At 36.2% G+C, this 13,034-nt stretch overlaps 1 protein-coding gene across 6 annotated transcripts in view; it reads right to left on the reverse strand.

Annotated features, from left to right (window-relative positions):
- Positions 1 to 1,724: 1,724 nt before the first annotated feature.
- The window catches only part of SAFB (scaffold attachment factor B), a 37,839-nt gene continuing 26,529 nt past the window's right edge, over positions 1,725 to 13,034 (reverse strand). For 4 of the 6 annotated variants that reach the window (XM_044670840.1, XM_044670831.1, XM_044670858.1 and 1 more), the window contains 4 exons: positions 12,654 to 12,772; positions 11,066 to 11,175; positions 2,400 to 2,466; positions 1,725 to 2,033 (listed from right to left, as the gene is read on the reverse strand). In XM_044670840.1, the coding sequence (XP_044526775.1) occupies positions 1,904 to 2,033; positions 2,400 to 2,466; positions 11,066 to 11,175; positions 12,654 to 12,772 (426 nt within the window). In that variant the 3' untranslated portion in view covers positions 1,725 to 1,903. Of the gene's footprint in view, positions 2,034 to 2,399; positions 2,467 to 10,060; positions 10,514 to 11,065; positions 11,176 to 12,653; positions 12,773 to 13,034 lie in introns of those variants that run through there. The other 2 variants (XM_044670849.1, XM_044670867.1) reach the window with 2 other exon arrangements.

Genomic DNA, 13,034 nt, shown 5'->3' on the forward strand with positions numbered 1-13,034 from the left:
ATTTTTTTTATTGGCATCCCTAGCACAATGCCTGATCTGGCAGACATTTAAATGTTTTTCTGAATGAATTACCTCTACTTTATTAGATTAAGAAGCTAGAGGCTCAAGTTGTTTGAATATATCCACATGGATGGTACTTATCAGTGATTGGACTTGAACTCAGATCCTCCTGACTACAAGTCTAGCACTACCCTCACACCATATTCCCTCTCATGGCATGAGAATTAGCTTAAGAAATGGGATATTTTGCAATTAGCAAAATCAATTAATGGTTTTGTTATGCTCAAGGGGAGAATTAAGGCTTTCTGGGCTTTGGGGCCATAGGTTCTAGAAACAGGAACCATGGCAACCTGGCTTACTAGAAAAAGCACCAACTAGGATACTGTTGGGTTGAATGATTTCTAAAGTCCTTCCCAGCTTTAAATCAATAATCACATACTGGAAGGAGGCAACTTTCAGTTTAATGGAACAAAAAATTTCCAATAATTTTGGAGCTATGCAAAGGTAGAACATGCCACTGGAGGTGTCAGACTAGTCTTCACTAAAGCTTTGTAGTCAAAGTCTGACTGGCCACTTATTGGGCAAATGATAGAGGAGTTTCGAATTCAGGTATAGGTTAGTCCAGAGAGCTCCCCCCAGTTCTCAAAAGAGATACTTGAATATTTCTATTTCATTAGTGTGGACAATTTGCCTTTTTTTTTTTTTTAAATTTTTTTCTTTAAAACCTAATATCTTTTTCATATATCCTTCTATATTGATTTATTTGTTACAGGGCTAGGCAATGGGGGTTAAGTGACTTGCCCAGGGTCACACAGCTAGGAAGTGTCTGAGGCCAGACTTGAACCTAGGACCTCCCGTCTCTAAGCCTGGCTCTCAATCCACTGAGCCATCCAGCTGCCCCCTGGAAAATTTGCTTTTATAGTGCAAAGGTTCACCCCTTAGTGCCTTCTTATTTTGTAAAACCCATCTCTACCTACCCTCCAATCAATGACCAAGAGGCTTGTCCTCAGTGGCTATCTGATTCAACCTCTTTATTTTACTGATAAGAAAATCTAGGTGGATGAAATGACTTGATTAAATTCAGGGCCTGACTCTATAGTTAGAACTTTCTCTTGTGTCATGCTGCTACAAAAATCATTCACATACTTTTCTGGAGATAGTAATCTTTGATGTCTTAGATGTCATTTTGGATATGATCATACAAATAGCTAGAATATCAAAGCAATTAGATGTACAAACTAAACTGTAGTGAATTTTTTTTTTAAACACACCGTATTCATGAAGATGACATTTGAACTAGGTCTTGAAATCAGGGACAGAAATCAGACAGCAAGCAGGCAGAAATGGGGAGGGGAGAGAAAGAAAAAGGAATTTCAGGTGGAGAGAACAATGTGAGAAAAGACAGAGATAGGAGGGCTTCCGCCTTAGTTTCTCATGTTTTGAAGTACATTGCTCTTTAATGTAAGCACCAAGACCATGGCAGCTAATGCATTCATAATGTTCAAAATGTGCTCCCAAAGAAAGAAGAGATATTGTAAAGATTAAGCTTTGAGATATAGGATAGATACAAACAGGTAAGTTTTGTGTATAAAGCTTTTGGAGAACATTTCTGATACTTTTAAATTGGTTGGCTTTATTTTTATTGTCTTAAGTCAGAATTAATAGCACTGGAGTTTTTATAATTGTTACTCTTAGTTTTTGAGGCAGAAAGAAAACATTTTAAATGGTGTGTGAACAGGAACACGTTTATTACAAAAGAAAAAACCTCAAAACAAATAAAATTCACATTGTATCGAGCTACAATATGGGAGCAGATAAAAAAAATATTACACAGTTCAAGGTAGCCCTGGCAAACAGAATGCATCACTGTTGCTATATGACATTAACATAGGTTTAAAAATATTCAGTAGCGGCGAGTAAAGCGGGTGTCATTAGGTCTGTTCCCTCTGTCCTGTTCTCCAAATTCTCCACCTTGCATTCCACCACCCTGCATCACATGGCCCCGGGAATTTCCACCTGCAAAGCTGCCACGCCTAGGAACAAATTCAAACTCTTTTTGTCCCCAGATTCCTTCCCACCCCTGCAGGCCGCTACCTGTACATTTTCAAGGAGGGCTGTTCAGTATGGTTTGGAGCCATTAATTCTATCTAATGCCTTCCCCCTCTTGATCAGATGCATCAGATGATAGAACCATTAGATTTGTTTTATAGGGAACAACATATGACTGATCACACATGGCTTTAGATAACAAAGGTTATTACTTGGAAAGATTTCATTTTGTTTTGAAACCTTCAACAAAGCAAGTTAAACAAACATGCAAAAAAGAGGCTGTTATAAAAGGAAGAGGAAGGGAAGCGTGAAGAAAAAGAAAATCAACTATCCTCGACGAAACTTCTTACCCCGACATCCCTCCTCGATTCATCACATGGCCTGGTCCAGAGTGACCAGACATACTTCTCTCACCACCTAAAAGACAAGACAGTTTTCAAATATCTGGAGAAAATTCTCCAGAAACAACAGTGCTCCAATATAGAGCCCTTCCTCACCCTTCATTTCCATTACATGAAAAATCTGGGTAGATTAGGGAGAGGGGTCTGGCTGGATGCTTCCTGCACTGTAATTGTTAATATACCAATTACTGCATAAAAGATATTGTCTACTTGGGCTCACTGTCGGTGACTGGAGTAGGTACACTGTTTTTTGCTTTCTCTCACTATTTTTTTCATCTCTCAAAAGACAGATCCTTTTTGGTGTCTATACTTACTATGTCCAGATCCAGGCCTGTAATGTCTAGACCAATTTCAGGAGTGTAGTAGACACAATATTATATAGAGATTCCAGGGCCTTAGAATTGAAAATGATCCCAGAGGGAATGTCTATTTAACCAGACATCATCTCTATAACAATTCTGCTTTAACAATTTGTTGTCTTTGTCAAAACAGTCCATTTTACTTTAGAACTCTTACTAGGTTCTTATTTTTATTGTCTCTCTCTACAACTTCCACCCACTGCTCCAAGATTTGTCCTCTATGGCCATGCAGAATAAACCTCCTTACTACTATAAAGGACTTTTAAATACTTGAAAACAGTGATGATATTCCTTCATAGACCCTGAATGCATCGTTCCCTAGCTCCTTCAAACAATCTAAGTAGAGCATGGTTTCTATTTGTCAAGTGACTTTTTCTGGATCAATTCCAGTTTGCCAATGTCCTTTCTGTAATGTGGTCCCTTTAGAATAGTGATAGGACCAGGGAAAAGGACATAGCTACTACTGATTTCCTCACTGGGGACATTATGCTTTTTTATTGTTATCAGTCATTTCTTAATAAATAACCTTCATCTCCTCCCACCCGCCCCAAGCATTTTCTCATAGAGAAAGCCATACACAAGTGTCTAAGTGATAACTGGGAGTATGTAACTTCTCTTTTTTTGAGTAGTTTACCATTTTAAAATAAGAAGGATGTGTGCTTTTAAATTCATTTGGAACCAGCTTTTCCCATTATGTATGGTATTTTGCTGTCTTTTGTGTTTTTCTACATGATATGTAGAGCAGGAAGAAGGCTATGACTTAAAGAGTCTAAAGACCAAGATCCAAGTTCCAATTCGTCACTTACTGTGGTACATCAGGAAATAACCTCTCCACTTCATCTGCAAAATGAAAGGGTTGAACAACGGACCACTAAAGTCTTTCCTGCTCTGTAACTATGATCATACACTGTGGTAGCCCTTTTGTCTACTGTTCAAAGTTCTCTGAATTCTTCCTATTTGCCATTCTTTATGTTGTAATAATACTCCATTATACCCCTATATCACAATTTGTTTAGCTATTCTTTAATAATCAGGTGCATAGTTTATTTCCAGTTTTTTTTTTTTATCATAAATAGTACTATGAGTATTTTGGAGGAAATGGGTCATGTATTTCTGTTGCTAAAATTCTAGGGGTATAAATCCAGCAGGTGGATCTCTGGATCATCAAATTAGGAAATTTCAAAGGCTAGTCCAAACCAAACCATTCTGAATACCCTTTTCCACATAATAACTGAGAAGTGAAATAATTCAGTCTTTACCCAATGAAGGGAAAACCACTACCTCCAGAGGCAGAACATTTCATTTCTGGAGAGTTCTGCCAGTTTTTTTTTTTTTTGAGATCAAGCCCAGTTCCTTTAATAACTTCAACCATTGCTCTGGGCTTTCACCTTTAGGGCTCTACAAGTTTTTCAAATACCCAAAGACAGCTATCATCATGTCCACCATCTTTCCCTCTTCTGAACTAAACATATCTTTGTTCCTTTAAGTTGATCCTCAAGTGCTATGAACTCAAGTCCCTTCACCATTCTTGCTGCTCTCCTCTGGACACTCTCCAGTTTCTCAATGTCCTCCTTAGATCCTGGGGCCCAGAACAGAACACAGATTTCCAAATATGGCCTGACCATGACAGAGTGCAGGGGGACCATCACTTCCCAAATTCTAAATACTAGGCTTTTCTAAGTGCAGCATTACTTCTCTTGGCTACCATACTACATTGTTGACCCATACAACTCAAATTCCAGTCAAACTCCAAAATCTTTTAGATAAGACCACCGTATGGTCATGCCTACCCTTCATAATGTCTTTGTAAAGCTGATTAAAAAAAAAAACCCAAAATGTAAAGGATTTAAAATTTATCCTTTCTAAAGTTCAACATTTTAAATTCAGTTTAATATTCCAATTTTTCAAGGTATTTTTGAATCTTGCTATCTTAATTATTCCCAGTTTAATGTCATCTGGAAATGTGATAAACATGAGCTGTGCCTTTATCCAAAGCACAGACAAAAAAATGTTTAACAGAATAGAATTGAGCAGGTATCTGAGATACTATGCTATAGAGACCTATTCCTATTTGGATCTGGTCATTTAAATGATAGAGAACTCACCAGACTGAATTATTGCCTAACCTCATATTTCTCCATCTTTCCCTATAAGAATAATATCAAAGACTTTGCCACTTCCTTTGTTGAAATCTAAATTTACTATAATTTACCTATAACCCAGGCAAGAAAGAAAAAGAGGTTTTTCTGGCACCACCTGTTCTTGATAGTCCTGGTTCATTTCCATATAAACACTGACCATCTCCTTTAATTGGAGTGCATGTAAGAGTAAACTTGGCTTTCTTCTTCTAAATGAAAAAAATTCTAAAATGCAGCAGTCACTGCCTTCAGTCTCCCATTATTTCCATCCCGGGTTTCTTCTTAGTGATAATAATCAGATGTAGAATGGAATTTTTCTTGGCCTCTTCAATCTTTTGAAGCAGTTATAAAGTCAAGAAATCACTAGATATTCTGCTTTGAATTGTGTGCTCCAATAGAAAGAGTAATTGACGTGTCCCATTTCTAATACATCATACCCCTTCTGTCAGACTTTTTTATTTCTTGAATTATTCTCATCCTTTTCCTTTTGGTCTATGAGATCTGTGATAAAGACTTGACAGCAATATCATTTCTATTTCTGTCTCCACTGATCTTGCTCAAACGTGCTACATGATGCTTTTCTCAATATTATTTTTGGCTATCTGCACATGATAGTCTTTAAAATATAATGCTCTTTGTTTATTTTTCCTGTTTCTTTTGGAAAATGAGAGGCCCTTTAAGACCAAATCTAGGTCAAATTTACTTGAGTTAGGACTTCTAATTTACAAATAATATGGTAACTTTTCTCACGTTTCCAAACTGCTTAACATAGCTCTAGAAGGAATTGGTGTCTGTTTCCCAAAGCTGCTCCGAAGGGGAATTTCTCCTTTGTCTGCATCTTTTTCATTTTGAAAGGCATTAGTTAGCATGTCAAGAGTTGTTTTAATTTGTATTACCCTAATTATTACTAATTTTAAACTATTTTTCAAAGTTGTTGATAAGTCCACATTTTCCTTTTGAAACCTGTTCATCTCTTCTGGGTATAATTTAATCTTATATAGATTCATGTCAACTGATGACAAATTCTGGATGACTGATTTTTATCAGAGATGTCTGATGCAATTTTTCTTTCTAAACACCATCGCTGCTAATTCATAGCTATATCTTATTTATAAATAATCTTTTCGTTTTTGTAATAAAAATCGTTCTTTTGTAATCTGAATTTAGTTATGACTTTCCAATTGTTAAACCAAAAACGATCCTAGTTTTAAAAACATTTAAGTCATTTATACATTTGTAATTTATTGTGGCATTTGACATAAAATTAATAGCAGAAACCGATTTCCTATCAGTCTTTCACTTTTTTGTTAAGTTTTTGTTGAACCACCTCCCTTTTCTAGGAGTTTCTGGTCTCACATTTTTTTTTTTTAACACTATGACAACTATCTAAATTTGCTCTTGGCTTTTGCTTAGCTATTTCATTTCATATTTAATGTTATGGAATATAATTTGAGATCTCTGATGATGCAAGATCCTATTAATTCCTCCTAAAAAATGTCATTTTCCTTGATATTCTTGTTATCTAGTTTTCTTGAGGAAAAAAAGTGTTCTTGTTTTGCCTTAAAAAACAAAACAAAAACCCTTACCACCTTCCATCTTGGAGTCAATACTGTGTATTGGCTCCAAGGCAGAAGAATGGTAAGGGCTAGGCAATGGGGGTTAAGTGACTTGCCCAGGGTCACACAGCTAGGAAGTGTCTGAGGCCACATTTGAACCTAGGACCTCCTGTTTCTAGGTCTAGTTCTCAATCTACTGAGCCACCCAGCTGCCCCCTTTTCCTAATTTTATACCTGGGCCTTTTTTTGCTACAGGCCATTTAAATCTCTCAACTTCAGGCAACTTTCTAAAGATTCAGTTTATAAGTTAAATGAGTTTTGACCTGGGCTGGTGAAGGGAGCTCCTGTGGCAAGGAAATCAGAATAGTGGAGTCTATAGTTAGTTGTAATTATTTAAGACTTTTTTTCCCTAAGACTCTTACCTTCTGTCTTAGAATTGATACCAAGTATTGGTTACAAGGAAGAATAGAATGGTAAAGGACAGGCAAGGAGCCAGTTAAGTGATTTGCCCAGGATCACACAGCTAGGAAGTATCTGAGGCCCTTCCACCTCTAGGTCTGGCTCTCTACCCACTGAGCCACTTAGCTCCCTTGTAATCATCTAAGTTTTGTCTGCTTCTTGATAGGTTCTTTGGCTCCAAATCCAGTGCTCTTTCTAATGTACAACACTGCCTAAACCTCTACCATGTGGAAAGCATTTCCTATACACTCATGTAATTTTTTTGTTAGCTTTGCACCATTACTTATTAGTGATTTTCTTTCTGATATTTGTCTGAGGAAGGACTTTGGCAGATTGCTTCTTTCCTTACTTTTGAGAAGAGTTTATGTAGCACAGAGATTAAATGATCTTTAATCAAGATTTGTGACAGAAATGAATTACTTAGCTGTACCTCTGGTTTAGTAATTTTTTGGGGGGGAGTTTTATTTGTGGTTTGGTCCATTTTTCCCCTCCTTTGATTGAATTATGTAGAATCACCATTAAAAATAATTTGGTTAGTTAGTTTTGTAAATATTCATTCTACTTAACTCCCAATGGATATGGTTGTATACAATGTATATCAATTAATATTCTTTCCCCTTTATGCTATGAAAACTCTTTCTTTTTGGTTTTGGTGATATTGTTCTTAATTCTGTCAGTCTTTAAAAACTGGCTTTTTATTGCCTTTATCAGTTTTTGCTTTAAATCTTCAACATTTCTTTTTTTTAGTTTATCAACATAGTGATTTTTTGGTTTTTAAAATTGCACAGTAGATTCTTGCTTTTGGCAATGTCTTTAGACATATGGTTTTCTTTAACAAGAGCTTTACTTAGTTGCATCCCATAAATTAAGGCACAGTGCCACATACATTATTTTAAACATAATTATTTCTATCATTTGTCCTTTGACATGCTTATTATTTAGGACTGTTAATTATGCTTAATGGAAATCTTAATATTGTTCCTATTTTTAAATATAAAAAATTATAATTTTTTATTACATCATGGTCTGTACAAGATGTATTTACTATTTTTTTCTTTATTCATTAATTTTTGGGTTCTTTATGCCTTAGCACATGACTAATATCTGTAAAGGTACCATATAAAGCTGAAAAATTATCCAAAAGTTTTCATAGTTTTATTATGGTTTTCATAATTATGCTTGGATCTAGAACACTCTTATTTTTATATCAGATTTAACAAGTTATGAAAGGCAAATGTTAAAATTATTTAAAATAACTATCTCATTCAAAATCTTTTTTCACACTTTAAGATGGCTTTTTATTTATGTAATTAGAAGTTATGCCAGTTGGTGTACATATGTAGGTAGTACAGACCATTTCATCAATACTAGAAAGACAGGAATTTAAGAATACCTTGAGGGACACCAAGCTGCATTGACTGAGGTGTATTTTCTAATCCATGAGACAAAGAAATAGAAAAGATGAAAATGTTTATTTCAAAGTAAAATTTAATAAAAATGTATCAATTAATATATCCTGTCCTTCTGGTATTAAAAACAATGAAGTTTTCCAATGTGTCTCTAGAAATTATTTTTACTATTGATTTACGTGCAACCATGATCGCCATCCTTTCTTTCCTATAATCACAAGTTTATTATCTTAACTGTGACTATGTTTTTTTTTTTTTTAAACCCTTGTACTTCGGTGTATTGTCTCATAGGTGGAAGATTGGTAAGGGTAGGCAATGGGGGTCAAGTGACTTGCCCAGGGTCACACAGCTGGGAAGTGGCTGAGGCCGGGTTTGAACCTAGGACCTCCTGTCTCTAGGCCTGATTCTCACTCCACTGAGCTACCCAGCTGCCCCAACTGTGACTATGTTTTAAATGTTTTCTTTTTCTTTCTTTTTTTAAACACTTACCTTCTGTCTTAGAACCAATACTGTGTATTGATTCCAAGGCAGAAGAGTGGGAAGGGCTAGGCAATGGGGATTAAGTGACTTGCCCAGGGTCACACAGCTAGGAAGTGTCTCGAGGCCAGATTTGAACCAAGGACCTGCTGTCTCTAGGCCTATAAATGTTTTCTTTAAATATATGAGTTGGTGGATTTTGTTTTCTAATTAATTTTGTAACTTTTTGTTTTAAGGATGAGTTTTGGCCCATTAACATAAAATTGTAATTTTCAAATTTGGTTTCCCCACTATCAAATTACCTTAAAAATAACAGTAAAATTTAAAAATTAGCACTGGGTACCTGCAACTTGCTTTACTTCAAACAATCTGATCTTGGTCTCTCACTACCCCCAGATTCCTATTTCCTTAAAAAGATAAAAAGTAAGACTATTAAGTACCTCTCTCTCTCTCTCTCTCTCTCTCTCTCTCTCTCTCTTAGATTTTTTTTTTTTGTTTAAAACATTCTAGTCATTCCCTGGGGAGAAAGGTTTCCTTTTCACCCTCTGCTCAAATCATGATTCTTTAATCTTATTTTGGCTGTTATTTCACTATTTTTAAATTAAATTAAAAAATTTAATTTTTAGAAGTTCCCCTCTCTAGAATTGTCTCTCCACCTCCCCCCACATCCCAATTTTGTAGGCTTTGCCCACAATTATTTTCTCAATGAAAGGCAAAGAAGAAAAATGCCTATTCCCATATGTGAACATTAATTTTATCACTTGGGCCTTTCTTGTTGCACAAACTTTTTTTATTTTTTAATTAATTAGCATATCAAATAGCTGCTTGTTAGTTTTCCTTAGTAAGAATTATGAAAATTCATTCATCTTACTGAAAATTCTCCATAAGAAAAAAATAGAAGATCTTGCTCAATTTTGTGATATAGTTTTAGGTGCAAAATGAGATGCTTAGATTCGATATCTCTTATATTCCAGCAATGTCTTACTTCTTGTCTTTGAGGAGCACTTCTGCATGATTTAGATGGGTTTCCTTGCTATCTGAAGGTTTTTCTTCTGGATGTCTACTATATTCTTTTATGTTGACACTGCAAACTTGAAATCTCTTCTTCTTCCTTCTTCTTCTTTTAAACCCTTACCTTCTGTCTTAGAATAAATAAATACTAGTTATTGGTTCCAAGGCAGAAGACAGGTAAGGGATAGGCAACTGGGGTTAATTGACTTGCTCAGGGCCACATGGCTAGGAAATGTCTGAAGTCATATTTGAACTTGAAGTCTTCCTGACTTTGGGTCTGGCTTGTCAGCCTCTGAGACACCTTACTGCTCCTTGGTGACATATTTAGATAAGTAAAGCCTTGGGGGGGGGGGGTGGTGTCCGTGGGGGGCTCTTCTCCGATTCTATGAATCTATACTTTTATCTTGGCTGCCAATATTTCTAGGCAATTCTCTTTTATGATTTCCTAAAATAGTTTATAGAACAGACTGTTTTATTGTATTTTCATTGGACAATAGTAAATCTCTAATTACCTGATGAAGCTGTTCAAGGTACATTCACACAGTTTGAGGAGACCTCAAGTACTCTTCCATTTTTGGTATCTGGTTTTGTTCTGATCTTCTGTTTCTTCTTTGACATTGAATTCTGAATCTGCTCTTTCTCAGTGTCCACTGCCTTAAGTGAGATTTTCCATTGTTATATTAAACAATCAATTCTCATGTCCTTGAATTGTTGGAGAACACTAATTTTTTCCCTTAGTTCTTCCTTCAATAATAAAAACAAAACAAAACAAAACCCAGTCCTTCTAAAGACTTAGTTTCTAGGTCAGTTTTTTTTTTTAAAAGGGGAGGGGTTTTAACAACCCTTTATGGGTTATTTCTGGCTATTTTGAGGTGATGAAGAAGATCTGAGTTCAGATATTATCAAATGCTACTTTTTACCAGAAGTCCATCACAGAGCTTGCACAATGTTATAAGTCCCAAATCATTTTCACATGAAATTGACTCTGTCATTCCAGATCATTTAGAGAATTCTCATTTTATGGGTGATGAAAGTAAGACCCAGAGTGAAGTGCCTTGCCCAAAGTCACATTTCAAATCAGCCGAAGAGGTAGGATTAGGATACAGAAATCTTGACTTCCTATTTTTTGCTCTGTAGATTACTACTACTCAACAGTAACAAAACTAAATCATAAAAAGGGACATTCTCTCTTAGCCAGTCTTTTACCTTGCCATCTTTCATGATCTCGACTCATCATTCCTCCATCTACATTTCCTTGCCATGAACGATCTTGATGGTCATCTAGCCTTCGACCATGGTCTCCCCAGTCTCGTCCCCTGAAGAATAGGCACATAGATCTGAATTGAACTTTCCCCTTACTCTGTAAAGCAGAGTATGTTATTTTTCCAAAGAATTCCTGTTTCCCCCTCTGCCCCCTTTAAAAGAGATTTCATTTTAGGGATGTAGCCAGTTTTTGAATTAGTATATTTGCATCCATTTCAGATCTACAGTCAATGGTGATTTATATGTGGAGGTGATATGGGACAGATTTCAATTCCTGAACTGGTTGCTCTCTGCAAACCAGTCTGTTTCCTGGTCATCTCCTTATTCCTGACCCAGGGGTGGGCCAGAAAATGCTCTAGTTCTCCCTCAAAGCCAAAAAAGCCATTTTAAAGTTAAAGTTATGTCATTAACATTTTCTCCATCACTTCCTTAAGTCTAGACCATCAAGAACAAAAATCAAACCCAGTCTGTAGACTTTTGATGGGTAAATATTCACAATGAAAATTTAGTTGGCTCTTAGAGGTCCCCCTGGGCTGCTTCCAACTTACTCCTGCCCTAAATGACCTGTTTATATGTTTGGGACCGTGAGCTAACACTGTTGCACTAGAACAAAAGTGACAAGGAAAATCTGCTGTTAAAAAAACTTGTAATAAAAACCTCATCATATTTTCCTAGTTATATGCCACAGTGCTACCTCATTACTATTAATGTGAATATCTAAGACTATGTACACAAAAGTTTGAAGACATCTGTTAGATTAGAACATTCAGAGGATGTTTTAATTCATACATATACTTCACTTTATTCATGTACTTCAACCCCACGTGATTTCTTCACCAGTCCCTTTAGAGTCCCTCATTCCACTTCCATTCTCTCACTTTTGGTGCACAGGCCTCTTCTTTTTCCTTAAAACAGAAACCATACCCAGGAGGAACTAGCTCTTTTACCTTTCAAAACGCATAGCCTGGGGGGCATAAGTATCTTGATCGAAGGTGATTGAACCACATCTAGGCTTTGTTCTAGTTATGTTTCATTTTATGCCCGGCTATTTTCTACACACATGCCCCACCCTTAAACCCTTTCTACCCATGTTAAAGCTCTGGATCCATAATGAAATCCAATCTGTAATTACTTATGGAAATTGTCAGTCTATTCCTATAGAGTGACTCCATGCACCAATCCTAAAATTTCTAAACCATAATACCCTTTTCTGGCCACCAACAGCATTTTTATGTGTCTCCTTTCCTCTTCCAATTTAAGTTTGTTTTTGAAGGCAGGAGCTATTTTTGCTTTTTTAAATTTGCATTCCCACTGCAACTATAAACTTTCTCTTAATTCACCCAACTCCCTGTAATGGCTATTGTTTTTCTTCATTTCATTGGACGTTACTACCATACTGAAAGCTCCAATGGGAGAGCAGGTGGAGGCTTAGTCTTTTTCTTTTTAAATGTCACACAGAACCCCAAGAGCTCATTAATCTGCATAATTTTTTGGACAAACAGTTATGATTTCTCTTGACTTCTATGCTAACCTGGGTGGAGGAGGCAGTCCTCTTCCTTTGCTCATTCTCTTCTCAGACCCATAACTGCTCCATTCATCTCGGGATTCTCGCCCACGGCGATCTGGTCCTCCACGGCGTTCTGCATAGTGCTTAAAAATTAAAACGGTAAACAAAGAACACTTTAGTACCAATTTATACATTAGACAGCCTTCCAGGCAACATCGCAAATCAGTGAAAATGACTTTAAATGCTACTAGCTCACTTAAAATTTAATCTATTTTATTATCTCTATTCACTGAGTGGGGCTGTTATCCCTCTGTGGACTGACATTTTATTTTATTTTTATTTTTTAAACCCTTAACTTCTGTGTATTGGCTCTTAGGTGGAAGAGTGGTAAGGGTGGGGAATGGG

Source organism: Gracilinanus agilis, chromosome 1 (assembly GCF_016433145.1).
Source record: "Gracilinanus agilis isolate LMUSP501 chromosome 1, AgileGrace, whole genome shotgun sequence".
NCBI classification, from domain to species: domain Eukaryota; kingdom Metazoa; phylum Chordata; class Mammalia; order Didelphimorphia; family Didelphidae; genus Gracilinanus; species Gracilinanus agilis.